Below are 27,324 nucleotides of genomic sequence, written 5' to 3'. Positions count from 1 at the left end.
TGTTCCTCTCTAAGTATTCTACTTGGATTTTTGTGGGAATCGCAGCATCACATCACCAAGTCCATAATAAGCTTACAACCCTCCTCATCTTGTTTGTTTATTTGTCGGTCATCGACAATCGGCGTTCTCTGCCCCCTCGAAATCAATTGCTCAGCTCACGCTCAATTGTTATTGCCACGTCATTACGATCTTCTGCTACCATGTCCCTTAAAACGATTATCAAGCTCGTTCAAAAGCTTTTGTCGAAGAATGGCAGCAGGCATCAGTTGAGCACGCATGAGTCAAAAATCTGTCAGAGTGATGTTCCGAAAGATGCCTACGTTCTTGAAAACCCGTCTGGAGCAACACCTCTCACTATTTTGGAAATGCTTCCTCCCGAGCTTATAATATACGTGGCCCAATTCCTACCACTTTCTTCCACAGTATTGTTTACCTTAAGTTGCCGTGCCGCATGCGCTATTCTTGGGACCAGTTATTGGACCAGTCTGCGGGCAGAAGACCAACACGAACAACACATCGACTTCCTATCACAATTGTCGAAAGACCTCCCAGACTACGTACCATGCTATCACTGTCGAGTCCTTCATTTATGTACAATGCGTTGCTCTGGCCATTTACCCACTCAGCCTCTTTACCAATACGACGTGACGCCATGTCGTAAGGCTGAGGTGCTGGGCAAGGTATCGAAATACATGCACAAAGACTTCCAGTTCAGAACCTTCCAGATGGTCATGAAGAAGCATCGACTGGGTCTTGACTACAAGCTTTGGCTGGAGTGTCTATACCGCCAGTCGACAACGTGTAGAATCATGCAGGACTCTCCATCCGAGTTCAAGGCAGATGCCAGGATCGTCGATGGCTCTCTGCTGTTCCGCTCACAGCACGTTATTCTGATACCACTTAGTCTGACGGTTCGTAACTGGGATCGCTGTTCCTTCGACATATGTCCTCATATCAGGCTTGTGGTTCATGGTACCGAGGCAAACCTGCCAGAGACTGCCAGGTGTACCATAAACCACCTGCACGCTCTGGAGCGGTGCGTCAGGAAGTCAGGTATCGTACCTTGTATTGCATGCCCGATGGAATACGAACTCCGTCTAGAGGAGTGTGAGGGATTCGGTGTTGCGGCCATTATTACAAAATGGATGGATCTTGGAGAAGGACAGACGATCCTGGATCCTAGATGGTTCAGCCATCTTTCGAACAGGTACACTGCTTCTGATGTTTTCAGGGAAGTAGACGGTATCAATGGAAGAAGGCTAGTTGATAGAGATCCAGTCCGATCAAGTTTTGTCTCTATCCGAGATTCATTTGGACAGGATGAATCATCTGGGCTTGATCCAATATTGCCTCTAGAGATAGCAGAAAGGCTATTTCAACAATTGCCAAGGCTACCCTGGTCCTACCCATTCTGCGGGCTAAAGACTTGAGGCGTGCGATTTTCTTTGATCTCTGTTAATCGTTATGGCTGGATCTGGAAGACAGTGGACATCGCAGATACTATCCTGTCATGTTCACCATGATTCCCATCGTTGAAGACTCACTCATGCTTCCTTCTGATCTCAATTCAGCCTTTTTACCAAATTATCATATCGTCGTCTTTCATTCATCTTCAAGAGAGCTCAAGACACGTCTCGTGACGTCCTTAAACTATTTAGACATTACATAAATTTATCTACCCGTACTTCTCAAGAGTAGTTCAATCTATTCCATTGCCAACTTCTCGATTCAGTTGAAGTCAATATTTTGAGGTTCAAGAAACTTTGGTATGCCGCTTCTTCGGATATAGATTGTCAATAGCTTACGAGACCTAACAAGATCTATTCTCAATGCTCGATTGTATGCTGGTATTTCTTGAGTGTTGGGGTAATGGATTGGCAAGATCGCTTCTTCCGTGACATGGATTTGTAAGTGACGCAAGCATTAGAAGCATGAAGCTAAGGTATGTGTTCCTTCCATGAAAGAATCACGAAAGTACAGAGCTTCTCCGAAATCTGTTCGACTTTCATCCTTGAGCATCGCAGCAACAACAACAGCAACAATGGCTCTCTGGGGCGATATAATAAGAATTTAGAGAAATACCTATGTTTTATAAGGGGTTTTATAGGGGGGTTCCGGCAAAACTTCGGTCTATGTTCTAGTATAAGGTACCTAGACTCTCAAAAGTACTTTTGCGTACCGTACCGTATTGCACTACACCTACACATTGTCCAATCCGTTTTGAAAGATGGCAGAACCATCCTCCTCAGGCCCTCCTTCTAATCTACCTGCTGTCGCCCTTACCGAAGCTGCTATTCGAGAACGATTTGCGCCCTCTGATGTACGGAAGAAGCAGATTCGAGCTCTTGTAGCCCAGATTGGGCGCAGCAACCGTCCCCCTATCTGGGCCGCTCTCACGACCTGTGATGAGCGCCGTCTCAAAATCTTAAGGGCAAAGTGTGACTGTGACCCTATGTTTCGAACTATCTTCGGAGCGTTTAGCTCTAGTATCGCCGAAGCTGTGATGGCCTGTAAGTTCACATACTCGAGACTCTTGACTTCAGTCATTCTCATAGCGTTAGATCTGGATGATCCTAAAAGCTGACGGTATATCAGGGGTCCAGATTCCAAACGCACCCATATCGAGAAGTGCGAGCCCGCCCCCTTCCAAGAAGCATAAAACAGAGGGCAGTGAGCCCTATAGGACCAGTGCGTCGGACCAAGTACGTGATTTTATATTTACTAGATATGTGTATTCTGCTATGCAGCTCAAGATTACCCTATACGTACATGAGCTTTGGTCTGTAACATATATTTCAGATCCTTATGTTGAAGTCTTTTCTAATGTCCTTGCTTCCAGGCGAAGAAAAGGGACAGACACCGATGTGTGTTGACGGGTACCTACGGAATAGTCGAGGCAGCCCATATATACCCTAGATCTATGCATTTTGCGGATGCTCCACCGCAAACTATTGCTCTTCGCGAGGTTCTCTGGCGGATTATAGAGATCTTCCAGCTCCGCGAGGTGGCATCGGCGTGGAAGAAAGAATTGTTCGAGAATGATGGCATTACGCCAAAGGCAGATCACTGCCGTAATATCTTGACTCTGGCTGCAAGTCCCCATGCTGCGTGGAATACCGGTCTCTTCGTACTAGAGCCCATTGACATTGTTGATGAGGGCCATACGCTCAACATAAGAATATGGTTCCTTGGCGACGGCCCTGATGTTGCTTCAAGCCAACTAATGTCACTCATTACGGAACCGGCGACGACTCTTCCACACAATAGACGTCTACCAATGACCTACGCAGAACAAGAGGAAGGGGACAACTGGTACACACCCCCCTACGCAGGTGGATCCCCCCTGCTGTCCGGCCAAATGATCCCAATACACAGTGATGATCCCGAGAAGCTTCCTTCTTTTTTGATTCTGGAAATGCAGCTGTTTATGACACGACTTTCCCGTCTCAGTGGCGTGGCAAAGCTTGAAGATTGATTAGGCTTTGATGCAGATAGCATCATACGTGCTTTTCCACCATGTGATTTAATAGGATATATTCCTATAAGCATGGCGTTATTTTGCAACTCTTGCTATTCTGTACATACAATTCTGGCGTTGATGCCTTGGTCTGTTTATCTTTCAGAAGAACTTTTTTACTGCTGGTTGCACTGAGTTATCTGATAGAAAAGTTATCCAAGGTACTGCTCGATTGCTGGCTTGCATTATGGTGTGGTTACTTAAAGTGAGCTTGTGATATACTAGTACAACAAGCCTGCTCATTGATGGTTAATATATTTAAGTGTAGTTTAAGGGCCTGTTTGGCAGGTGTAATCTGGATTCCAAAACAACAGTCATATAGCAGGTCAAAAAACAAACAGATAAAAGCAGAAAGATCAGATGAAAAAAATAGTAGAAATATAGCTCTAGTATCTAAGAAAGCTGATCATCGTTTCGTCACCACAAATTAGCGCATCTTCCCGGCGTAAATTCCAACAATGATAAGAACAATGATAAGAACACATTGCTTTGCCAAACAATCAATCAGCTGTCCTTTGCTTCACCATCATTTAATTGCCCACATATATATTCATTTTTTATTTATCAGGAGGCGGAAACATGACCAGTACCGCTACACCGTCCGCGGAGTTAGCCGACGAGAACTTCAACCATCCAAGTCAAGAACGTACGGTGTTGCTCGAAAGGCTACATAACGCTATCCATGCTGATGTTCCCGTACATTTCTGGGCTGCCTGTCATTTCTGTGACATAGACATACTGACCCACTTGACAAATACTGTGGAGCGGGATTCGAATATTGTCCTTGCAATGGCGCTCATGATGCACTTCATGGTAGCTGGTTGGGATGAATCGAGGTCCATGGTGCAGCCCGAATGGTTCGAGTTAGCTACGTCTACAGCTACTGAACGCGATGGATCGCATTGTGTACTAACGGGTATGGGTGTGATTGAAACGGCATTTATATACCCACCTTGTATGATGGACCCGGAATCGGCAGATGCAAAGTTCGGTGACTACCGGCCTCCTGTTCTTGATCTACTCTGTCTATTCTTTACTCAAGCAAAGGTGGCAGCTTGGAAAAGAGTTCTAGATTCAGAAAACCCGTACATAGGCGGCACGGGCGAAGCCACCTCGGCCAACTTTCTATGTCTCAACCCTCTGGCTCATGCTTTATGGGTCAAAGGCATATTTGCTCTGAAACCAGTCTCTATTTCCAAAGATAAAAAGGCTCTGACGATGCAATTCTTTTGGCAACCCCCCTTCAAACGTCCTCTGGCCTACTACGATAAAATCAACATTCTCACCATTCCTCCGTCCACCCAGCATATAAACGGCGCTGCCGAGGCGTGGCTTGAGAATGCAAAAGGAAAACGCATTGAATCAGGGCAAGAGTTCATTATTGTCACCGACGATCCTATACGAAGACCCTTGCCGAGCTTTGAATTGTTAGAGATCCAGTGGTTTATCAGGAGAGTGTTGGCCCTTGCAGGACGGGCGAGAACGAAGGAAGAACTTGAACACTGTCGGCCGACCTATGGAGATACAAGTGACGAAGAGGAAGAGGAAGAGGAAGAGGAAGAAGAGCTCTAATGCATGGGGTTTAATCCGTTTTATTGTGGCCACTTGCCCTGGCGTGAGCTAAGGTAAGTAAGGTACTGTAAGTTGAACTGTAAGGTAATCACTTGATCGTTTAGCGTTAAATGCCGATCCTTGTTCAAAAGAATGAATACCTTAGGTACCGAAGATACGTAGGTGCGTAAGGTTACCCAGGTTTCTCAGCCAGGATATTGCATCGTCCAGTCAAAGCAATGATATTGCCCTGGAAGTGATCTGCATGTAAGATGGGAGTTCTAGCGCGCAGTCAGAATTACATCAGCGAGGAACCGAGAAACCGGAATTAATAACTTATCTCCGGTTCACGCAATATAAAGAATTTGGTCTCATTAACCCTCACCTAGGTACCTTACAGTCTCACGATTATCAATTTGAGTATTATACAATACTTCACCGCTCATTGAATATGCTGGAAAATAAGAGCGTTGATACTGCTCTGTCCCTGATCCAGAATGACCCGTCAAAAGTCTTAGGCTTGACGGTTGGGAACAGCAAGATCACAGTGGGACAATACATTCCTAAGGCCGGTCCGTAGAACCCAAATGCCTTGAAGAGACAATATAATGTTTAAGGTATTTTGCAAATCTTTTTGCTAAACAAATCCAGACGCACAAGCCGCGCCTATTCTCTCCTTTGACGTGCCATCAGACGGCACCTACATCGTCATTAGCCTTGACATCGACGCGCCCTTCCGCTCTTTTAACGTCCTAGGCCCAATTCTGCACTGGATCCAGCCCGGTCTCACTCCAGAGACGGCATCTGGCGACAATAGCACGAAGGTACTATCAGCAGCCGGCACTCCCTTTGTGGCAAACTACATCGGGCCAGCGCCGCCACCGGGTAGCTCCCCACACCGCTACATCTTCTTGCTGTATGCACAACCGCCGGCTTTTGATGGGGCGAAGTATGCCCCGGCTGACGGGAAGAAATTGGGCAATTGGTCTCGCATGAGATATGATTTGGGGGCCTTTGAGAAGGAGGCAAACCTGGGGCCTGTACTTGCTTGCAATTATTTCTGCAGCAATTAAGTCATCAGTCCCGTGGTGGGGAATTAACTATCTGGCAATATGTTGTAGATTTATCTTAATCCTGAACCGTGAACTAAGCGTTCTTGAGTAAGGAAAGAGGAGAGCGCCGTATATAATTATGTATATTCTTTACTACCACCGGATAATGTATTTGAAATGGGATAGATTGTCCAGGCCAAAAGGAAAATTCTTATAAAAGTTTCAGAAGAAATTGTCTACTTTGTAATTTATCAAAGGTAACAGTGGCATAAGTTCCAATTCTACTGACTCGAGAAACTCAACACACCAGCCAACTCGATCTCAATGACTGCGTTACTCCTTAGCACCACTCAGAAGCACGTAGTAGTGATTTGCTCAGAATATTACGATTTTGAAGAAATTATCAACCGCTTGTAGATCACTATACGTACGGTTCAAGTCCACGAATTTGCCCCGGTATCCATCTCCCAGAGCGCAACCAGTGGCGACCTATCGCAAAATCACTTGGGGCTTCAAAGCCTCCAAATCGAAGGGTGCTGTTACTGGCAGTCTGGGAAAAAAATCTTTTGACATCAGTGCATACCCAATTTTCCAGATCTGCATAGAGCCTCGGAGTGCGGCACATGCTACTATTATTCGTCGCGAATCGGCTTGACCGGATATGAGTAGGGACTATCTGTTCCATTCCGGTCTCTTCAAGTAGAGGTTTCCTTGGATTTGTTGGAATCAGAACCCTGGGTAAAGCTAGCCTCATAACATGAATACTCTTTCATTATGGGGTGTACAGTATCTTAGACTGCACGGTGTAACAGTGTTCGAAGATGCGCACTGACTACTTGACCTGGCGCCCACCTAACTAATACCAGGACAGATATTTTGAAGGTACTTTCTCCATCAACAGTTTCTCATTACCTTTCTTTTCAATGAGCTGGTTGTGTGGGTTTCTTTTGACACTTCAGATAGTTCATGCATTTTGTTCAGGATTTCTATCAGAGTTCTTTTCCAGCCTCTCAGATAACCGATAAACTGCTGATCAACACACACCGTGTGTAAATATAACATTCTTTTAAATTTAACGGCCCCCTCGGGAAGTCTGATCTGTTCCGCGTGCAACATCAACGGTTCTTTGAGTACCTATACCTTACGAAACACGCCATTGAATATCGCTATCAGGGGAACCCTATTCTACTTTACTTTGGACTGTTGTGGTGCTAACAGGTAGGACCTCAAAGGAAACGCTTCCGGCAACAGAGGCAGCAGCCGTGCAACAAGGTGGAGAAGTCGTGGAAGTATTGCACCCGACAGCAGAAAAGCGGAGGCGGGGAGGAACGTAAGCCTTGCAGAGAATCATGGGTATCTACGGCAGTGTGCGAGCTTAGGTTCTGGGATTTGGAAAGACGATCTGAGACTGCGTAGTGGTAGGAGATGCCGTTACCCTCCTAGCGGCTACGATAACGAAGCTGGAATGCGATGGTCAAGATCGCTCACCGACTCTTGAACCACTCTACAATCCAGCCCCCCGCGGCTTGGTGCAAGAATGGACGGAAAATCAAGAAGCCCTTGCAAAATCTTCAATTCTTCCCCAGATCGTCGTACCCCGCCTCTCTTACAGCAGAACAGGCCGTATTCTCAAGCGATAATTGGCGCGCATAACCATTCAGAGATCCTCACATTATTCCCACCGATCATTTTCTTGTGCCCCCATCTCTCCTTTCTTCCCTCTCCATACTCTACTCTCCCCCGCATTTCAATCTTTCAAGATCCGTGTTTTGCCGGATATTCAGAATGTATTATTCCTCCCCGACTGTGGGAAATTTTCAAGCAGTATAAGTATAAATATGCCTCTCATTTTTAAATTCAACTTGAAAAGCCTGCCTTTAATAACGCTCCTGCGCCATGGCTGTCAAGTGCGTAGCAGTTTTGGCTGGCATCATTGCCTTCACTGGATTTGCCGCAGCTGGTCCAAAACGCCCTCGTGCCGGAGTTAATTTCCTCCAACAACTTAATGGTCCTCAAAGTGATGTCTCACTAAAGATTTTGACTAAAACTGGAACAAGGAATGCCACAGCGCCATATTTATATGGATGGATGTTTGAGGATATTAATCACTCTGGCGATGGTGGATTATACGGCGAGCTTTTAACGAATCGAGCATTTGATGGCTCCACCGTTACTTGGGGAGGTATTCCTGATTTTGTGGGTGATAGTATTGTATACCAGGAGAACCCAGTTCAAGCCTATGGTAAGTCAAGATCAAATTCCGCAAATCTTCAGCTAACGATTGAAGGTCCCGTTCTCACGGGATACAAGCCGGTTGGTAATACATCTTTACGGCTCGACAATCTTCATCCCTTGACGCATTCTCACTCTACTGTTCTTCAGCTTGATATCCCAACAACATCAAACCAATCTACTAGCCCTGTTGGTGTGGAGAACATGGGGTGGTGGGGCATTCCAGTCTCCCCACAAATCTATAACGTTTCATTCTTTATCTATCCTGATCAAGTCCGAAATCAATTCAATCTCAACACAAGCATAACGGTCTCTCTTCAGTCAAACATTACTGGAGAAATATGGGCATCGACAGTAATTCCAGCACAGTCATGGAACGTCGTCAATTGGACTTACGTTGAAGCTCAAATCTTCAACACCGTCTCAGCTCCGGATTCAAACAACTCACTGGCTATTACCTTTGACCCCATTGCTGCATCAGGACAGACCTACTACTTTGATCAGATAAGCCTTTTTGCGGAGACTTTCAAAGGCTACAAGAACGGTCTGCGAAAAGACCTTGCTCAAAATATCTACGACCTTGGCCCCAAATTCTTGAGATGGCCAGGGGGTAATAATATTGAAGGTTATTCTATTCAAAGGAGATGGAAATGGTGGGAGACAATTGGTCCACTCGAGAATCGTTGGGCAAGGCCTGGAAATTGGGGTACGTAGACATTGTCACTTTATATGGAATCATGGATGCGTTCAGTCCTGACATCCGGATAGGATATTACAACACCAACGGTCTCGGTCTCATGGAATTTCTCGAATGGACAGAGGCCATGGAAATGCAGAACGTTCTTGCAATATATAGCGGTTACTCTCTTGGTGATGCCGGAGAAGGCAATGCTGACGAGTTCCCTGCTACCCCTGAGGCTATGTACCCAGTCCTCAAAGAGGCACTTGACGAGCTCGAATTTTGTATGGGATCTACCGACACCTACTGGGGTGGTAAGCGAGCGGAATATGGACATCCCGAGCCTTTTGACATTCAGTTCGTTGAGATTGGGAATGAAGATTTCTTTGGACAGAATTATCCTTTCCGATTCAAGTATCTCTATGATGGACTTAAGGCAGCATATCCGAATATCACTTACATCAGTACGGCTTACGATGAAAATTCAGGCTATACAGTTGATATTCCTCCTGGGGCTATGTGGGATACCCACCATTACGAGCCGCCAGCTTTCTTCATCGACGCCTTTGATTTCTGGGACAATTGGCAAGAGGCAACCAACAATTCAGACGTTACTGTCTTTGTCGGTGAATACTCTGTTTTTCAAGTCGATACGCCATCTGAGGTTGACGATTTCTCCGATCCGCCTTCTATTCACATCTTCTATCCGCGACTTATATCGGCCATCGCCGAGGGGGTGTACTTGCTGGGCGCCGAACGGAACCCGCTTGTTGTTAAACTCACATCCTATGCTCCTAGTTTGCAGAACTGGAATTGGTATAACTGGACACCAAACTTGATTGCATTTGATGCTGATCCGATGCACACGGTGTTGAGTGTCAGCTATTATTTGCAAAAGCTCTTTAACACATATCGCGGCTCTGAATCTGTCCAGGTGTCAAATCCCCGTGGTGACTTTGGCCCATTGTATTGGGCGTCGAGTGTTGATGGAGATAAGAGCGTGTTCTTAAAGGTCATGTAAGTGATTTTTGTCCGAAATCAGTGTGCGCATTACTAACACTTGCAGCAACGTGAATTCCACAGCAGTTCCTCTGAGTGTGGAACTAGAAAGCCCTTGGAGTTCTGTCAATGGAACAATAATTACGAACGAAGATCCCAATGGATTTAACTACAAGAACAATGCAACAGCGATTACCCCTCAGCCACTAAACCTTACGAAGACACGACCTGGCCGGAATGGAATTAGGGACTGGGATGTACCGTAAGTTGTTTCTCGTGAACCCTTGATTACCACCCTGCTTACAAGATATGTTCTCAGTGGATACTCCATCACAGTCCTACAGTTCAACCTGTAAATAACCCCTTGAATTGGAGCACAACGTTCTGCTTGTTCACGTCCAACCCTCTAGTGGTGACTGTGAATGGGTGGCTCTCCTTGAAGATACCCTTACTGCGAATCCTATTCGTTATTTCCTTTGAGGCTGTCTACATGTATTAGCAAAGGGTTGCCACTGTCACTAGAATATGAATTCAAGCATTGTAACGTCTCCTCCCCAGACATGAGCTAGCTATAGCTGACTAGGTAGGTATTAATGTTAACCCACGTCACCAAGCCCTATTTTATGTCTCCTTGAATTATAATAACCACAACTTATTCTCAGGTAGGTAGCTAGAGGTTGCCATGTAACAGTAAATAAATCAGCCACATAAATGGTTTGTCTCCCACAGCAACACTTTCTAGGAGAACACCAAATATATAGGCAAGCAACAATCCAGACATGGAAGGAGAAATGAAGACAGCAGGTGTACCGTGTACAATGTTGTTAACTTGTATTTCTTAACTAACTCAGGTATACTCGAGTAAAGGGTAAGATTATTACGGTCATCACGGAAGATTGATCATGTTGGCGCACAAGCTCTTTCGAGGATAAAAGGGAGGTAGTACAGCGTATACGACGAGAAAATATCAATTTTTGACTGCGAGCTTATTATCGTCCTTAAAAAATCCCACCCGTTCCTAGATCTAAGAAAGACAAAATAGCAAATATTATAGAGCTATGATTCATTGAGCCATCCCTCCGGACCATTGGGGATAAAAGAAAATCAAATCAAGGGAAAGAAAAAAGAAAGAAATCCATCCAGGTTCCAGCTCACTATCGAATTACCTATCTATGACCCAGCAACGACGTGTATAGCTCTTCCAATTTGAAGTCCTGTGTCGCATTTGGCGCGAGAAACAATTATACTGAAAAACAATCTCTTCACTTATTTTTGTTGGCCAGAGCTTTCCTCCTCAGCTGTCTTCCCAGCTTCTTCTTGGTCTTCTTCAGCTTGATCTTCAGCCTTATTCTTAGATTCATCTTCGGCTTTCCCCTCGGCCTTTTCGTCAGATTCAGGCTCAGCTTGATCCTCAGCCTCGCTCTCAGACTCATCTTCGGCTTTCTCCTCGGCGTCTTCGTCAGATTCAGGCTCAGCTTGACCCTCAGGTTCATTCTCAGCTTTACCCTTACTTATATCGATCTCGATGCCATCAGATTTGTCCTTAGTTATAGTGATCTCCGTGCCATCAGACTTTTCCTTAGTTATAACGATCTCTGTGCCATTGGGTTTTTCCTCGGATTTCTCTTTGGTTATGATGACCTCTTTGTCAACAGGCTTGAGGTATCTTCTTCTCCATTTTCTACACCGCTGCCTGTAATTCAGCAATCTTCGCTCGGGGAGCTCTGGCAAATGATATCTCCCTGCCCGAGTATCATCTTGGATATCTTTCCCAATGTAAGAATCGACGCAGAACCATTTGTTGGCTTCATATTGGTTCATCATGGCAGTTGCCTCGGAGACGTCCTTACATCTGTAATGAATACCTTGTTGAGGAGATCGTGGTACTCTGCGGTTACTCTGGCCAACGAATAGTCGGCCAGGCAAATATATGCCTGCCCCACACATGGCAACGAAGTGATCATAAGGCTGGAGGCCCATTGCCTCAAGTTGCTGTGGGGAAGAGTGAGCATCAACTCTATAATATAGAACGATATGGAACCACTTACCCTTGGGATTCTATCTTTCCAGAGTTGATCCGTTGATCTATAGTAATAATGGTGTGCATAAACGTCGCTGTGGATTCCTGCATTCATAGCTTCCAAAAAACCCTGTGTTTCGCTTGCATGATGATCTCCGCAAACTGCTGGAAAGTTCCAGGTGGTCCATTCTCCAGTCTGGTATCCATTCCAAGATTTACCTGGATGGGCCTTCCATCCCCAAAACTGTGTAAAATCCATGAGGCGCAAATTATCGCTCTTGCAAGTAGGCATATGAAAGATACCGGCAAACGTCATGTCCCTTGAAAAGGGGCCTTTGTGCCAATCCAGATTTGTACAGTTGTTCCCGCATCTTATGTAGTTATCAAAAGATTCCTTGAACAATTCCTTCCTTTTGAACTTAAATCTGTTCAGTTGAAAACCCTCGAATGAATCAAGGCCATTCATTGCCCTGTCATGTTGACTGGTTACTGCGAAATACCATTTTTCTACCTGGCATATCATGTTCGGGTCGGTATCCGGAAGAGGGCAGAATCTGGATTTGGACAGGGTAGTCATTCGCTCATCCCATTCACTCGAGGGTTTGGAATATTTGTCGGCGGCGTCACACATAGCTCTTGCTTTTGGGTCGTGGGTGCAAACCATGTAGTTGTAGCTCTTTGCTAATAGTTTGGATATGATGCCTTTGACAAAGTTCCGTTCCAAATTACTGCGCAGCTATTAGCAATTGTTCTGGCGGTTGATGTGAAAATGGAAGGAAAAGACTCACTACTGCCACTTTCCTGTGTCTCTTAGATCAGACAAGAATGAGTCCTCGCCAGTCCATGGGCTGGCAGACATCATGAATGCCATCAGGCTTGGTCCTCCCGGGAAGGGAATACTGCCTTCATAAATCTCCTTGTACAGTCTTTGAATCCGACTTCGAATGAGTTCGAATTGGCCAGGAATCCAAATTTGCAACTTATCCATATTCAAGGCATTGCGGCTGGCGAAATCTCCTTCAAATTGTGAGCACAATCTGCCCCAGCCACCATTTCCATATCCACCCTCAACATCCAGTGCACCGTACTCTTCACGAGCCGCCTGAACAACCGATGTAACCTGAGTATAATACATTTGGGGCAGGGACTGAATAGTCCCCCACCAGTTGTATGAGAATTGGACACCATTCGAGCTCCACTGTAGTGGCTTAAGCTTTTGTGATAGTCTGTACAAAAATCCCGGTATCCCCGTTGCCACATTTTTCCTCATTCCCTCTTTGACAGCCACAGCAAGGGCCGGCTGTCCAATAACCAGTGCAGTATGCAAGCCTAACTTTGCTCCTAGCTCTACAAGTTGTACCAATTCCGCCGCCTCGAGGAGAACTGGCGCCAATGCCACTGTAACGGCTGTGGAGGTCAGGGCGATTGCGAGTCCGATCAGTGCCTCACCAACAGTTTTGACGATACTACACAGTCTATCGGCGTGTGCATTCCCTTGTTGGGTGAAACCAGCAACGAGCTCAGGGACCATCGGGACCAAATTGGTTTTGACTCTGTCGAAGGATGTCTGAGACATTATTAGTGAGGACTTTTTGGAAGATCAAATAAGACAGACAGACCTGTATAAGGTTTGCGTAGTTATGGAATATCATATACATCATGGAGACGAAATAAATTCTTCGCACGAGTGGTCGGTTCTCGAGCCCAGGATATATTGCTTGCAAACCTTCCAGCCTCCGGTCTCCCGAGCACTCAGCCATGCTCAGCGCGCATTCAAAATTTTTGGTGTTATACCAGTCGTGGGCAAAAAGCTTCCATTCTCCAAGTTCCTTCCATTGTGTTTCATTTTGTCGCAACATGGTCCAAAGAGAATACCACACCACGACCAGGGAATCGTCAAAGTTTTTCGTATCGAATGCAAAGTATTCCTCATCTTTAATATCGGGCTCGAGAGTAGCATCGCCCCAGGTAGGCAACCTCAAGTCGTCCATAGATATGATGCTGGATATGTCTGTGATTGGAGGTGATTCCTGCGCCATCATCGTGGGGGCAAATAGAAGAACAAAAGGGAGAATGGCACGTGCGAAGAGCCACCGATAGCTTGCCATCTTGAAAAGTGCAAGATTTGAAAGATGTCAAATTCAGGATCTCATGCAGAATTGAAGGGATGCAGCAGAAGAGAAGAGCTATCCGGGGCTGGAGATGGTGCTCTCCAAGGTGACAAAAAAAAAAGATGAGACAACACAAAAGGAAAAGAAAAATCACGTTCGAAAAGCTTTTCGTCCTAAATTGACCATCTCGACTTGGGAACCATAGAAGAATACCATTTTGCACGACTAGTTACTACCCGTCAGGGTTAACCTACCTCTTTATAATTACACATTCAATGAATTCACAGTATGTCTTCGAACTCAATTGAAGAGGCTGATTTTTATAGTTTCGTGCACGCTATTACCTGGGTTCCGACCAATCTACTTGATCTGTAATTTGACCTGCAGAAGGATGTGCATAAGAAATCTTCAATCGTAATCGCAATGGTGGCTAGACGGAATCAGTAGAGTTCTCTGCGTGCTACGGGTTGACTTACTCCCTTGCTACCCATAATTCGCATTGACTGGGTTGCTTCAGCTCCCGGCGCTAATTCCGAGCTCGACATAGCGTTTAGTTGAAGTTTCTGTGTCTTGGGCACAGCAGCCTGCAAAGAAACACTTGACAGTGACTGATTTATCGAGTTGTTCCTGAAGCGTGCCATGACCTGCACGGTACCTTCTGCATTTCTTTGTAACTGTAGTACTACGCTAAGATCATTCTTATCGTAGCATGTATGTGTGGGAGTGGAGACAGGGGCGGCCTGAGGTGGTGGCGAGGACATGCCCGAAAATTGGCTATTCGAGGAGAGAGGCGCATTTGCCTTGGGTTGTTGGGGTCCCGGGTTATCAAAGAGATCCATAATCGAGCTCACATTTGATTGCTGGGGAGCCGGGGAGGTGGCGGGAGCTGAGGTGCTGCCGCCCAGTATATCTGCAAGAAGATCTGTGTTGTTCTGAGAGCCATTCAAAGTGCCACTGATGTCGGGTGCTGCCACGCCGCCGTCACCCATAAGGTCAAACAGGAGGTCCTGCTCTGCTGGCTTGATGCTCTTCGATTTTCGATTGGCCGATTTGTTCGGCTTCTTGGCAGCTTCACCAAATACTCTCGACTCTTCTTTGATCTGTGGCGGGGGCATCTTTTCGAGAACCCCCTTTCGGATTGCGTCATACCCAAACAGATTGCCATATTCGACGGCTCGTTGTTGGACCTCGACATCAAGGCTGGTCGAGTTGCTTTGTAGTATCCGTCGAATCCTTTCAAGCTGTGAGGGATCCGAAAACCGGGTGGTGAGTTTCATCAGAGATGTGATGATATACTCAGTTGTGATTTGAGTGGCATAGCTGCTGTTCAAGATGGACGTGAACAAATCAACTATCTCATGTTCTTTGACTTCCTGAACCAATTCCTCCTCCTCATACTGACCACCTCGAAGAAGAGCATCACCGAATTCTCCAATGCACCATGCGCCAGCCAAGGTAAGACTCTCCTGAGTGATATCCTTCTTCAGGTTGGCATACAGTTTCTGTACGGTATATGTTTGCAGCTCAGGGGTCGTTGCGATGAGTCGAATGAATGATGACAAAATCTGCTCCTTGACATAGTTGCCAGCAAGTGACAAAACCCGTAGCATGGTATCAACGTGCCATCGTTTGTTGGGAGAGAACCTATCCGCTGCGATACCAATCTGGCTAGTCATTATCGGCTTGAACTCGTTATCCGCGACCTCTAAGAAAGCCAGTAATTCCCGGATTAGCAATCTCACGTTGCTTTCGTTGATGAGAGTAAAGCTTAAATCAAGAGCTCGCCTCCTAATGCTGATATCCGGATCGCGGAGACATTCGAGGATGGTATTTCGGTGTCGCTGCACGGCGTTGGGCTCGACTGCAACGACCTTGATCAACGTATTCAAGGCAACATAACGGATGTTGTTATCTCTGTTGGAGAGGAATTTGCCCAGGATGTTGACGCCGAGAACACGCAGTCCAGAGTCTGCCTCGATATCGAGAATAGTGAGAACGGCTTCGTAGAGGATAGAGTTTCCAACGTTCTTCGAGGAATCGGTATTGGTTGCGACTTGGGCCAGGATATCATTGATCTGCTCACTTGTCTGCGCATCCCCACGACCTAGAACCCGTAGTAATCGCAAGATTTTGACTTGGAGAAAAGGGTCTGTCACGCCAGTGACATCGTGCTCTGGTGCATATCCGGAGCTTGCTAGCGATTTTAACGTCCGTACGAGGGCTCCCGTGAATGGTCTAAACTTTTCCACAATGCCCTCTTCGCCTCCTTCAGCCTCATCAGCCTCGCAAAGACTTGTAACCAATGTCAAGCCGCACAGTAAGACACCATGATTTCGGTCGGAAAGAAGCGTCGCCGCCTTTTCAAGGAAGTGTTCCTGAAGATCCGGAACCTTCCTGCATATCCGCATTGCGCACAGAGCAGCTTTACGTCGAATGTATGGGTTGGCGGTAGAGAGGAGTGTTTCGATCTCGGGGAAAAGATCTCTTGACATTTCAACGGAGGCAATGTTTCCGAGGGTACAAAGGGCGAGTCCGACGATGTACTGGTTGGAGTGGTTGAGGTCACTAACACAGGGTTAGATATATGCCGCAATTGTGCCTCGGTTGACATACTTCTTCAATGAATTCGTGACCAAAGTCAGGACCTCCTGGTTCTCATCCAGGAGAAGCATCGTCCCCAAATATCCCAATCTTTTATCTGCAAATCGAGGCGACGCCAGCAGCTTCAGACATTCGATCTGGCCAAAGTGGGTTCGTTCCCCAAGGGTGAAGAGGTACAGGAGCTTCGCAACATTGTTCCGTCTGTAGAGCAGGTCAGCTGGTGCTCCTGAATGTTCCCCCTGGCGGTGTCCTACCTGACATTAGAGTCTCCGCTCTCTTCCCTGAAGCTTGCTCTTATTGCAGCGCTTTCCTTCTGTACAACTGCGCGCTCATCGGCGATGGTCTTTGAAGCCCGCACATTGCGAATGAATTGCTTCACTGCTAGGGGTCAGTTCAGGTAGATTTGAGTGGAGGGGTGTGGAGGGGGGCCTTACAAGAACTCATTTTGCCAGTCTAAGGGCCCGCAACGGGCCAAGCGTTAAAAGTTGACCAGTTTAGGAGGAATGCAATAGATTCTCTCACAAGAGATAAAGAGCGCTGCTCGTTGACCAAGTGGGTTGACCCTGAATACCCTCGTCTTCGATACTGTTGATGGAGCCACCGTTGACCTGGCCTAAACGGTGGTAGGAATGCGCGCTAGAACCAGGGAGGGCCTAGCCTGGCGGCCGTAAATATGTGGCATACATTAAGGCACCAAGACATTAAGCCACCAAGGCTTAAATTCTTAATTTATGCCGAGGCCCCCAGGTGCATGAGATGCCTGAGGCGTCTAATGCGTCAATGTCTTCGCGGCTCCGGCGGTTGCGTGTGGCGCCTCAAAGGTTAAAGCTGGAGACAATGCGAGCAGGACTTCAAGAAACAATTGAGAGGGCTGCCCTGCCGCTTGTTTGCAATGCCGTGTCTGCGCATCCCCTGTGCTCTGTTAGGATCATACAAGTGGTGTACTTTTACGTGATATACAATCAATCCTGTCCCTCGCATTTGCCCCTGCCCGCAAGCTGGCATCAAGCTTCGCTTTGGAGCTTGTCGTCTGGTAATCTCTACGAAGACCCTCGAAACACCTCCTACAGTATACCGCCATGTCTTCCGCGGCAGATATCCATATAAATGGGAACGGGAGCACCAATCATGACCAAATCCTCCGTCCTCGCGCCGTCAAGCCTTCAAACGCGGTGCTCCTACGTGCTATGGGCGAGGAGGGATACATAGGAGCCAGAGAGACGCCCGAGAATGGAGGCTCAACAGCCCAAACAAGGCATACTTCCCCTCCCCTCTTCATGATTCAGCTAACGGCTGCAGTGGACGGACAACTCCTGTCCCCGCTGACGCTCCTCCATCCGCCCATTCCATCTCTTCCGCGCGAAAGCAGCTCCGAGCAGAGCAGCGCCAAAGACTGTTCCCCACTATCGAGTATGCTTCTCGAGTCTCCCACTTCGATCCAAACAGTGATTATCGGGACTTTCATGGCTTCTACGTTCTGTTCTGGATTGCCCTGACCATCATGGCTATCACAACTATGCTGCGGAATATAAAGGATACCGGTTATCCCATGAGGGTCGAGATCTGGCAGTTATTTACCGTAAAAGTGTGGGAATTGGCTGTGGCAGATTGCTTTATGGTTGTTAGTACTGCTATCAGCCTTCCCATGCACAGACTCTTCCGGAGTAGATTGCAGTGGGCAGGCACTGGAATGGCTATCCAGAGCGTCTATCAGGCTGTCTGGCTAGCCTTTTGGGTTGCGTGAGTTCAGAGACTATCGGCATGTGCTCCTTTCGCTGACACGTATAGTGTACCATTCATCCGCCATTGGACGTGGACGGCCCAGGTCTTCCTCACGCTCCATACCTTGGTTCTCCTCATGAAGATGCATTCATATGCCTTCTACAACGGCCACCTCAGCGAGACAGAACGGAGACTCCAAGCCCTTGACAACCCCTCCACAGCTTCAAAAGCCCCTGCTTATCAATACCCGAGCGCGGGTCATACGCCGTCAACTGAGGAGAGAGAGAGGCGCGATGCCGACGAGAAATCGCAAGTCGCACGCCTCCGAGAGGATCTAGCCTTCGAGCTCACCTCGCCCATGGGGTCGGTCACGTACCCGAAGAACCTTACCTGGTCCAATTACGTAGACTTCATCCTCTGCCCAACTCTTTGCTACGAACTCGAGTACCCTCGGACTCAAGGCATAGTCTGGACACAATTGGGGTACAAGATCCTCGCCGTCTTTGGCGTCATCTTCCTCCTGACAATTACGTCTGAGGAATTTATCCTCCCCGTGTTGACAGAGTCCGCATTGCGTCTTGAGACCGTATCATCCTTCTCCGAGATGGCTCTCATTCTCGCGGAATCCATCTCCCTGCTGCTCTTCCCCTTCATGGTCAGCTTCCTGCTGGTCTTCCTCGTGATCTTCGAGTACGTGCTCGGGGCCTTCGCCGAGATAACCCGCTTTGCTGACCGGCGCTTCTACTCCGACTGGTGGAACTCGACGGACTGGCTAGAGTTCTCCCGCGAGTGGAACATCCCTGTGCATCACTTCTTCCGGCGACACGTCTACTCTGCGTCCCGGCCGCACATCGGCCGGCCGATGGCGACGCTCATCACGTTCCTGATCAGCGCCATCGGGCACGAGATCGTGATGGCCTGCATCACGAAGAAGATCCGCGGGTACGGCTTCCTGGCGCAGATGAGCCAGCTGCCGATCGTGATGCTGCAGCGCACGCGATGGGTCAAGGGGAGGCGAACCCTGAACAACGTATGTTTCTGGTGCTCGATGATCCTTGGGCTCAGCATGATCTGTTCCCTCTACGTTCTCTGTTAAAAGAAAGTCGCACTTTATATATGTTCCTCCTACAGATTTAGATTAGATAGATTTTTCTTGAATGTGAGTGATCGATTTTTTTTAATGTACTATCAAGAGCTTCTACCATCCATCCGACAATGAGGTCTTCTCGCTCCACACTAATGAACCGATCCATGTGAAACCATTCCCAACGCTCATGTACCTTTACTGCCTATTTTTCTCAAGACTGACCGAGTGATGATCCCCAACACAATCATCAAGAGCGCCCTGAACTCCCTCCCACAAAACCCAAGCATCGATTTCAGCCGCGCCCAAGACCAAACAAGCTTCAAGTGCCATGCACCCAGCCATCTACCAAATAATGCCCACCGGGGTCTTCGGGTACGGGATCCACTTCCTAAACACCTCCAAGACATACTCGTCCGGGAACCCTTCCATGATAGCCTCCACAAAGCCGCGATTCAGGCGCATGATAAGCGCATCGCCCTTCTCGCCCGAGAGCAGGACACCATCCGCATCATCCGGATCACCGACGCAGACGCGCGCCACGCGCTGACCTCTCAGGTGCTGCTGGCCGAGCGCGCCGTATCCCCAGCCGAAATTGGAGGGGCTCGGAGGGGGCTTGACGTAAATGTCGACGGTGATGTTGGTGGGGATGGCGCCGCGCTTGAGGGCGCGCGCGTGCAGCGTGTCCATGAATTCGTTGGGGATGGCGTAGAGCATGCCGTAGACGAGGGCGTCGGGGGCGGGGGAGGGGACAATGATGGGGTAGCCGCGAGTGCCGATGGTCCATTTGAAGCCCGGGAGCTTGGCGACGCTGATGAAGACGGAACCAGGGCATAAGTGCTCGATGTAGAGGGGGCTGAGATCGTTGCTGTAGCCAAAGTAGTGGAACATCGGGCCAACGTCGATGGTGTTGGGGTTGCGATTGACGCGTTGTGCAGTAGAGACCTGGACAGCTGCGAGGGACGGATTGTTAGCAGTGGGGATCGGGTTGGTAGCAGTGTGAACCGGATTGGCGGCAGTTGGAACAGGATTTGCAGCAGAGAGAGACGGGGAGAGGATGGCACGAGACTCGGGCATCTCATCTGGGGCACCGCTTGTCATGACCGTGACAGGGGGTTCAGGGACGGGAGTCGGCTCATGCCAGACTTTCTTCTTGATGACAACCTGGCTTCCCTGGACGGTGGCCTCGACGTCTGGACTGTCACTCCAGGACTGCTTGATCGGAGGCTCGAGATGATCGACGGTGGGTTCAGACAACTCCAGTTTGGGAGGTGGATGCTGGGGAGCCAGGATGTACGGGACTTCGTTGTCGCTCATCGTGGCGGTGGTGGTTGCGTTGTTGAGACGCTCCTTGTTGATGTGGGCTTTCTTGGTCAAGGTGATCTTGCGAGTAGATCGGCGACTCGCTTCGAGTGTTATTGTTGTCCCGACGCGCTTCTTGCGCGGTGTGGCCTGTCCCTCTGCCTCGTTCTCAACCTCAGCTTTGACTGCTCGCCTCTTATCCTTTCCCATAACCACTGGCTATGTTGGGTATTCAATAGCACGGTACTCCCTTTCCTCGGTCGTACTGATCGAGCCTGTATAGTTGAACAAGCAAGAGGAGGGCCAAAAGAGAGATAATGATCTTTGAGGAGATAGAGCACCGAGTCTGCGTTGGCATGGAGATTGATTAAACGGCGGCAAAATGTGTTCGTCCCGGAAGAGTACGAAGGATGGGACGATGACATTGTTAATGTACCGCCCTTCGTTGTGTTGACTGTCAAACCTTTTCAGGATGCTGTGGATTGCTCTCGAGGAGCATAGTTCTGAATAGAAACAGTATGAAACGCACTTGTCCAGGAAGAAAGACTTGTGAGAAAAAGAGGATAGCTTATAAAGAGAAGCTGTCTAATATAGTTCAGGGATTAGCTATACCTTATCTAGGAAGATGTCAAGTTCTATGATGTACATCTACAACACATAAACAATGTGTAGTAATGACATACGAAGCAGGACGTCGTCCAAGCTGACATGAACATTTTCAGGGGTTAAACGAGCGAAGCGAGGCCTCTTATTAGGTACGAATCCCGGGAAAAGGACGAATGGAAACTATGAGACCACATGAATATAGGAAAGGGGTCAATCGAGGACTTCTCTCGAACGGGCAAAGATGTTTCTTTGCGAACATCCATTACCTGTGTAAGGTAAGGTACCTAAGTCAGGTACTACCGTAGGTTCCCTCAAGTACCTTATGTATCACGTGAAAGGAGAGAAAGGGGTTAAGCGAGACTTTATCTGAGGGTGTGAAAGTATGCACACACCCACCACACCCTCTTGAAGAAAAGCTAGGGTTTAGAGGTTCACCTGTAGAACAAATCAAATATGTGCCCAAAGGCCTCGAGGTCCGAGAGCAGCGGAAATTTCTGTCATCAACCGCTGCGAGCAGGACGATGAGCTTCCTCCAACCTTCCCTTCTCCTATTTGGTTTTCAATGCTGATCCAAAGTCAAAGAGAGCTGCGAGTAAGTAACTTGCGCTTGCGGATTGCTCAAACGCAGCAAGAGGAAGGGAGGCGGTGGAGATCATCGAATATCATTCAAGACTATTACCAAGAATGCAGTAAACCCATGAATTCGATTCGCGGGCCATGTATGCATCGCATAACTCATCAACCAGGGTACTGTAATGCTCCCCTCCCAACTCCGATCTTCCCATCCATCTCCCGACAGGCCCACCATCCACTCCAAACCATGCATGTTCTTCACCTTTACCCCTCATCAAGTCTGAGAAGGAGTGTGATGTAAAATACAAGAACGAACGATAGCCATATCGATGATATGTAACGACGGGATAGTATAAACCAGCAATGCAATGCGTAAAAAAGCAAGAAGGAAAGAACTAACTTCCCCCCGATTGGCTGGTCCTGTTCCCCCGTCACGCTCCGCTCTGACGCTCGCTCAATCTGTCGTAATCTTCGTGCAAAAGAAGAACCCATAAAGGAATTTCGTGAACCATCGTTACTGTCATTGTTTTCGTAATACGCTACAAGAATTGTAATGGAAGGAAGTGTCCCCTTCATCGACGGGGTAGAAGATGAGAGAGGCATAGAGCCATTAAGAAGCGTAGACGCGGGGTGCAGGATAGCTCCAATCCCGAGTGCTCGGGTCACTGCCCTTGCGATACGCATCCGGGCTGTGATGTGGGCTGTAGAGAATATCTTCATGTCTGTATGCTGGAGCATATTTCACCCCCTCTGGGAAGTATGATCCTCTGCTAGTACCGCCTCGATGATCTCGAGAGGGCATTTGGGGCCGAGCATTGATGGTGACTGGTTCAGCAGCTTCTGGTGGGTAGTACGCCTGAGGATTGGTACGTTGCGGTGCTTGGCGCGATGTATTGCTGACAGGTGGTCGCTCAACCTTCCGTCCCCCTCGAGGCGATTCGCTGCGATCACGTGGAGAGTAATCCTCGTCATCGACATTATGCATGTCCGAGCGATGACTAGTGGTGACCGGAAAGGTACGGCCTTCTCTTATGATGAACCGCCGCTGTCGGGGGCTGCGTGAGACGCGACGGGAAGAATAGACTGGCGGGTCGGTCTCTGACTCGTCAGAATCGTACTGAACTGGGTTCCGTAACCTGCTGCTTTCTCGGCCTCGATCTCGGTCTCCCGACTGGAAGGTGTGCGAGCGAGAAAGCGAGGGGATAGCGGGTTCCCTTTCCTTTTTAACGTACTCGGACTTGGATCGACTAGGTTTAACGAAGTCTGGCACGATGGGTGGTGCTGAGGAATGCGTCTTCAGCTTGGGCACCTTCGGTATCGGAGGGGGAGAAGGCGGTTCGACAATATCAGGGTATACTTTCCGCACAGATGGCGATCGTTTGGTCTCCTTCTCCCTCTTCAGTGGTTCTCGGGTTCGAACCGGCGGTGTCTCTGAAGTTCTTCGACGGGCAGATGATCGTCGGGGGGTATCATCATCGCTCGGGCTGAAGGTGGTGGGTTTTGTAGGGGTAGCATATCTTGTATGGTACTTCACGTCTGGCCCAGCAAAGGTCTCAGACCTGCGCATGCCAGGATGGTGAAAATCTTCTTCTGGCGTTGCTTTTCGACGCGCGGCTTGCATGTACTCCGCCGCGAACTCCTTGTGCCCATCCCACTTCGGCGTAAGGGGCGCTGACGGGGGGACCCTAGGAGAAGCTGATGGTCTGGCAGCCTCGCTCCAAATGTCCTCACCTCGCACATTGATCTCTTCGTCGACTCGATACTTATCCCTGCTCGACTTCTTTTCTCGGGGCGGGGGTGGGCTGTCGGAGTCGTCTTCAACAAAAGCTCGGGTGGTTCGAGTCCGCCTCTCTTCGGTGTCTCTCCTCTTCTCCTTATCCCGAGTCTTCTTCCTCTCCACATGCGCAGCTCGTTTCCTCTCCTTCTCCCACTTCTGGCGCTCCCGCTCCTCTTCCTCCCGCTTCCGCAACTCCCGTTGCTTCTCCTCGTCCCGCTTCCGCTCCGCGGATTCGTAACTCGCCGACTTCTTGGCAGTCCTCAAAGGGATGTCGTAAACATCTTCATATGATTTCGGGCGAGGCGGACCCGGATAGGAATTTGTAGAAGGCCGGGTGTATGTGTTGGGTCTTGGTTCGGCAGTCCTGACCTCAAAGACGAAAGGATCGACGGGGGGGTTACTCTTGGGCGTCGAGGCCCCTCTCCCCATCTCCTTCCGCAGCTCGAACAGCTTCACCTGGGCATCGTACTGTGACCTGCGGTTATCGTCGCTGAGAAGCTCGTAGGCTTGCTGGACCTTCTGGAACTCGTCTTGCTTTGCGGCCTTGAGGGCTTCGTCCTGCACCTTGTCTGGGTGGCACTTGAGGACCAGCTTCCGATGGGCACTTCGAATCGCTGGAAGATTGGCATCCTTTGATACACCGAGAATCTTGTAGGGATCGGGAGGGAGGTTGGCGGCCATGATTAACTAATTACTGAACTGCTGACGTACGGTGGCCAGAGGGCTCGTAGTCGGTATGGGGTATTGCTCGTCGTCGTGCGAGAAGCCGAAGGGTCTATCGCATGGTAGCAGGCAACAAGGGGAGGATGTTGCTGTCGTCTTGATCTAAAGCGGAGGGCGGAAGCGGCAGCGGCAGCTAGCTAGGTGTCGATGCGCGTCTGGATGTATGTATGTGATTATGTAGGGTGTGGACGATGCAAAGGAATGAATGGGAGGATCAAGGCGACAGAGCGTAAATGCCAGTGCGAAGGGGGGGATTTGTGTTGTTTTTGTTTTGTTTTGCTCTGTTGCCAGGAGAGTCGGCGATGGCGATGGAAGGATGGGCGTGTTCCTGGATTCCCTTAGAGGTGAATGGGGATTCCGCCAAAGCGAGTGAGGTCACGGGGCTGCGACTCCACGGCCGTCGCCTCGCTTCCCATTGCTTCCCGCCGGGTTAAAGAGGGTCAACGAGGGGGGCGCATCCGTCGATTCGATCAGCATGGATCAGTGGTTTTCTCCGGGCATGTGAAGTGTAAGTCTTGAGTCCTTTTAGTCTGGGCAATATCTTGAATCCTGAATCTTCACTCGGCAGTCCTACTGTACAGTCCCTACCTGGATCCAAGTCCTCTCGTGCGTAGGCCGGTGGCAAAGGGCAAAAGTCGCCTTCGAATATCGCACGGCTGGCTGTGAATGAAACAGAAGACACGCCCCTCGGGTCGGATCTTCACCGTCCGCAGCGAACGAGGCGGTGAGATGCTATTTGCTCCGAGATGCAGCTTCAGGTACACAGGTACACAGGCACACTATAGACTCAGCTGCCTAGAGAAGGCTCTGAAGGAGTGGACGAGATACTTCCTTCGTACGGGCCAACAACAGCAGCAACTACTACTTTCTACTACTACTACAACTGTATACCCAGGGCCAAAGGTCAACAAGGCCAACAAAGTCAACCATCGTCCGTCAAGATGCTGGTCGCTCAGGATTCGCATTGTCAGGCATCGATAGGTCAGCGGGGTCGAATGTCGATAGGTCGATATTCAGATGGACCCTGGATCTGCCGCACAGCGGATTCCCAATGGATCCAATCCGGATGATACTCTGGCGTACGCCCTTTTCCCTCTATCAAAGTATCGAGGGATCAGAGGCGTTGGCGTCGCCTTCTGATAATGATAGGTTCACAGAGAACGAGGTCGAGGATGTCTACGGAGGAATGGTACTGCGTTGTACCTTCGTCAATGTCGCACACGAAGGAATCGACTGGATGCCCGCGCTGACTGGAGAAGACCCAGCCTGATCAGCCAGTGGTAGATATGGGTCGATCGATATACGTCGTTATACACGTGGACCGCGGACGCGCCCCAGAGACCCGGCTTTTTGACAACCCTCGACTCGATCATGTAGCCAGCCGTTCGATGGGCGAGGCGGGTAGGACGAGTGCGAGGCTTTCTCTCTCCATGAGGCTGGAACTGATCGATCCTCTTCATCATATCGACTACGATTAACTCTATCTACGGGATAAGTGTTGTGTAGTTGGTATATAATGCACGCCTCAGGGCCTTGGTTGCCCCTCTCATGTCAGCCAAGGTCTAATAATGGTGATGGGAGACGACGAGAAGAACCAAGAGAATAAAGCGACAGTAACGACAATAACGACATGAATCCAAGTCACAATATCAGTAGCAACCACAAAGACAACAACAGCAGTCCCCCTGTTTACCCAGCCTCATAACCAAGTCTCTCTAACGCACGATTGCGGGGTGGTCGCCCCTCGATACACTTGTCGGCCGCTGTATCGTCAAACCATGCGGGCCTCACCATCACCTCTGAATCTCTGATCACTCTATATGATACAATAGGAAGCTATCCGGCTACTCGTACCATGACCACTACCAGGTACACATCGATAAATGACTATCTTATCATCACTCTTTCACACCAGATTATCATTATTCCAGAGCAAAGCGACGACGACGCAACTCCGTAAAAGCCAATTCCGCGCCCATCCTCCACAACGACTCCCCACCACTCGAATCCCAATCCTCATCCTCCAACGGGCGGGATCACGAGCCAATGCAGGTGTCTATCATCTAGGTAGGTGCAATAGGAAATCCCTCAAAATATTCTGTCAATTATTCGATCCATCCATCTGTTCTTCGATCTAAGTATCCATCCACTCATCTCCTGGCACACGACTGCATCCCCCATCACGGCGCTTAGAGGGGCTCCCCTGCCGACTCAATGCGCGTGCGCTATGCTGCGGGGCGTCCAGCTTCGAGGCGCTTTGAGTTCTTTTTGCCGTGCTCTCCTTCCTCGTGCCTCTTGAGTCTTGACATTCCTGTGATCCTTCGAATATCGGTGCATCTATGAGTCCATGGGCGAGAAAGCCCTGCGTCAAGACTTGTTACATCACGTGATGAAGTAGTCACGGGAAAAGTGAGCATCACAGCCTGGTTCCACCTTCAGGTACGCCCATCACAGATACATACCTAGGTACATACAATCACAAGTCCAACTCCTACTCCAACCCCCTGATTACATCCATCCCTCCCAGCAGCAGTTTTGAATCCCGTAATTACTGAGTATCCCGAATGCTACGGCACGCAAGGAACTCCTAGCTAGTCTGCTCAGAATTCATCTCCTGCATATATAGGATGATTTCCGCTTCCCAGCCTTTCTTGCCAAAACCCGGCAGAGCAATGGCAGTATTGATCGACGTACCACAATTCTTCTCTGGAGACCTACCACGCGAATTCGGACTTGGTTACAGAAAGGGATGTTGGCTTGAACCAAACCCCCCCC

The 27,324-nt window shown here is 48.8% G+C and overlaps 11 protein-coding genes across 11 annotated transcripts; 6 read left to right on the top strand and 5 right to left on the bottom strand.

Moving 5' to 3' along the window:
- Positions 1–200: 200 nt before the first annotated feature.
- Positions 201–1,490, top strand: M430DRAFT_39511 (hypothetical protein; the record flags this gene model as incomplete). The annotated part of the gene is made up of 1 exon (XM_024867317.1): positions 201–1,490. The coding sequence occupies one exon, from the start codon at positions 201–203 to the stop codon at positions 1,428–1,430; it is 1,230 nt and encodes a 409-aa protein (XP_024724021.1). The 3' UTR covers positions 1,431–1,490.
- A 737-nt stretch (positions 1,491–2,227) lies between these two features.
- On the top strand, positions 2,228–3,475 carry M430DRAFT_56180 (hypothetical protein; the record flags this gene model as incomplete). The annotated part of the gene is made up of 3 exons (XM_024868593.1): positions 2,228–2,510; positions 2,596–2,702; positions 2,840–3,475. The coding sequence occupies 3 exons, from the start codon at positions 2,228–2,230 to the stop codon at positions 3,473–3,475; spliced, it is 1,026 nt and encodes a 341-aa protein (XP_024724020.1).
- A 621-nt stretch (positions 3,476–4,096) lies between these two features.
- M430DRAFT_16139 (hypothetical protein) lies at positions 4,097–5,089 on the top strand (the record flags this gene model as incomplete). The annotated part of the gene is made up of 1 exon (XM_024863396.1): positions 4,097–5,089. The coding sequence occupies one exon, from the start codon at positions 4,097–4,099 to the stop codon at positions 5,087–5,089; it is 993 nt and encodes a 330-aa protein (XP_024724019.1).
- Positions 5,090–5,465: 376 nt separating this feature from the next.
- M430DRAFT_133831 (hypothetical protein) lies at positions 5,466–6,318 on the top strand. The gene is made up of 2 exons (XM_024862319.1): positions 5,466–5,640; positions 5,720–6,318. Exons 1-2 carry the CDS (start codon positions 5,520–5,522, stop codon positions 6,139–6,141), a joined length of 543 nt encoding a protein of 180 aa, XP_024724018.1. The 5' UTR covers positions 5,466–5,519; the 3' UTR covers positions 6,142–6,318.
- A 936-nt stretch (positions 6,319–7,254) lies between these two features.
- Positions 7,255–7,545, bottom strand: M430DRAFT_33142 (hypothetical protein). Its single transcript, XM_024866305.1, has one exon. It carries the CDS (start codon positions 7,469–7,471, stop codon positions 7,301–7,303), a length of 171 nt encoding a protein of 56 aa, XP_024724017.1. The 5' UTR covers positions 7,472–7,545; the 3' UTR covers positions 7,255–7,300.
- Positions 7,546–8,016: 471 nt separating this feature from the next.
- On the top strand, positions 8,017–10,386 carry M430DRAFT_16136 (glycoside hydrolase family 51 protein; the record flags this gene model as incomplete). Its single annotated transcript, XM_024863395.1, has 5 exons — positions 8,017–8,362; positions 8,408–9,058; positions 9,121–10,048; positions 10,098–10,292; positions 10,350–10,386. 5 exons carry the CDS (start codon positions 8,017–8,019, stop codon positions 10,384–10,386), a joined length of 2,157 nt encoding a protein of 718 aa, XP_024724016.1.
- A 910-nt stretch (positions 10,387–11,296) lies between these two features.
- Positions 11,297–14,158, bottom strand: M430DRAFT_56176 (hypothetical protein; the record flags this gene model as incomplete). The annotated part of the gene is made up of 5 exons (XM_024868592.1): positions 11,297–12,022; positions 12,079–12,212; positions 12,270–12,778; positions 12,839–13,617; positions 13,670–14,158. 5 exons carry the CDS (start codon positions 14,156–14,158, stop codon positions 11,297–11,299), a joined length of 2,637 nt encoding a protein of 878 aa, XP_024724015.1.
- A 343-nt stretch (positions 14,159–14,501) lies between these two features.
- On the bottom strand, positions 14,502–17,206 carry M430DRAFT_47879 (hypothetical protein; the record flags this gene model as incomplete). The annotated part of the gene is made up of 5 exons (XM_024867965.1): positions 14,502–14,591; positions 14,638–16,726; positions 16,775–16,963; positions 17,017–17,140; positions 17,197–17,206. 5 exons carry the CDS (start codon positions 17,204–17,206, stop codon positions 14,502–14,504), a joined length of 2,502 nt encoding a protein of 833 aa, XP_024724014.1.
- Positions 17,207–17,627: 421 nt separating this feature from the next.
- M430DRAFT_63979 (hypothetical protein) lies at positions 17,628–19,691 on the top strand. The gene is made up of 3 exons (XM_024869085.1): positions 17,628–18,017; positions 18,062–18,502; positions 18,551–19,691. Exons 1-3 carry the CDS (start codon positions 17,842–17,844, stop codon positions 19,578–19,580), a joined length of 1,647 nt encoding a protein of 548 aa, XP_024724013.1. The 5' UTR covers positions 17,628–17,841; the 3' UTR covers positions 19,581–19,691.
- Positions 19,692–19,708: 17 nt separating this feature from the next.
- Positions 19,709–21,425, bottom strand: M430DRAFT_56173 (hypothetical protein). The gene is made up of 2 exons (XM_024868591.1): positions 21,137–21,425; positions 19,709–21,089 (listed from the first exon to the last, which is right to left on the bottom strand). Exons 1-2 carry the CDS (start codon positions 21,293–21,295, stop codon positions 19,914–19,916), a joined length of 1,335 nt encoding a protein of 444 aa, XP_024724012.1. The 5' UTR covers positions 21,296–21,425; the 3' UTR covers positions 19,709–19,913.
- A 1,234-nt stretch (positions 21,426–22,659) lies between these two features.
- M430DRAFT_47877 (hypothetical protein) lies at positions 22,660–24,507 on the bottom strand (the record flags this gene model as incomplete). The annotated part of the gene is made up of 1 exon (XM_024867964.1): positions 22,660–24,507. The coding sequence occupies one exon, from the start codon at positions 24,505–24,507 to the stop codon at positions 22,660–22,662; it is 1,848 nt and encodes a 615-aa protein (XP_024724011.1).
- Between the last annotated feature and the right edge of the window lie 2,817 nt (positions 24,508–27,324).

Source organism: Amorphotheca resinae, assembly GCF_003019875.1.
Source record: "Amorphotheca resinae ATCC 22711 unplaced genomic scaffold M430scaffold_2, whole genome shotgun sequence".
Lineage (NCBI taxonomy): Eukaryota > Fungi > Ascomycota > Leotiomycetes > Helotiales > Amorphothecaceae > Amorphotheca > Amorphotheca resinae.
The sequence above is the reverse complement of the archived record's forward strand: the minus strand, read 5'-3'. Positions and strand labels throughout refer to the sequence as shown.

Excerpts from the sequence above, each read along its gene's own strand:
- M430DRAFT_133831 (XM_024862319.1), top strand. The coding sequence starts at position 5,520 with ATGCTGGAAAATAAGAGCGTTGATACTGCTCTGTCCCTGATCCAGAAT. Across the intron at positions 5,641-5,719 it reads ACAATACATTCCTAAGGCCG|ACGCACAAGCCGCGCCTATT; the intron begins GTCCGTAGAACC and ends AAACAAATCCAG.
- M430DRAFT_33142 (XM_024866305.1), bottom strand. The coding sequence starts at position 7,471 with ATGATTCTCTGCAAGGCTTACGTTCCTCCCCGCCTCCGCTTTTCTGCT.
- M430DRAFT_63979 (XM_024869085.1), top strand. The coding sequence starts at position 17,842 with ATGTCTTCCGCGGCAGATATCCATATAAATGGGAACGGGAGCACCAAT. Across the intron at positions 18,018-18,061 it reads GGCTCAACAGCCCAAACAAG|TGGACGGACAACTCCTGTCC; the intron begins GCATACTTCCCC and ends TAACGGCTGCAG. Across the intron at positions 18,503-18,550 it reads TGGCTAGCCTTTTGGGTTGC|TGTACCATTCATCCGCCATT; the intron begins GTGAGTTCAGAG and ends TGACACGTATAG.
- M430DRAFT_56173 (XM_024868591.1), bottom strand. The coding sequence starts at position 21,295 with ATGTCATCGTCCCATCCTTCGTACTCTTCCGGGACGAACACATTTTGC. Across the intron at positions 21,090-21,136 it reads CAACTATACAGGCTCGATCA|CCAGTGGTTATGGGAAAGGA; the intron begins GTACGACCGAGG and ends TACCCAACATAG.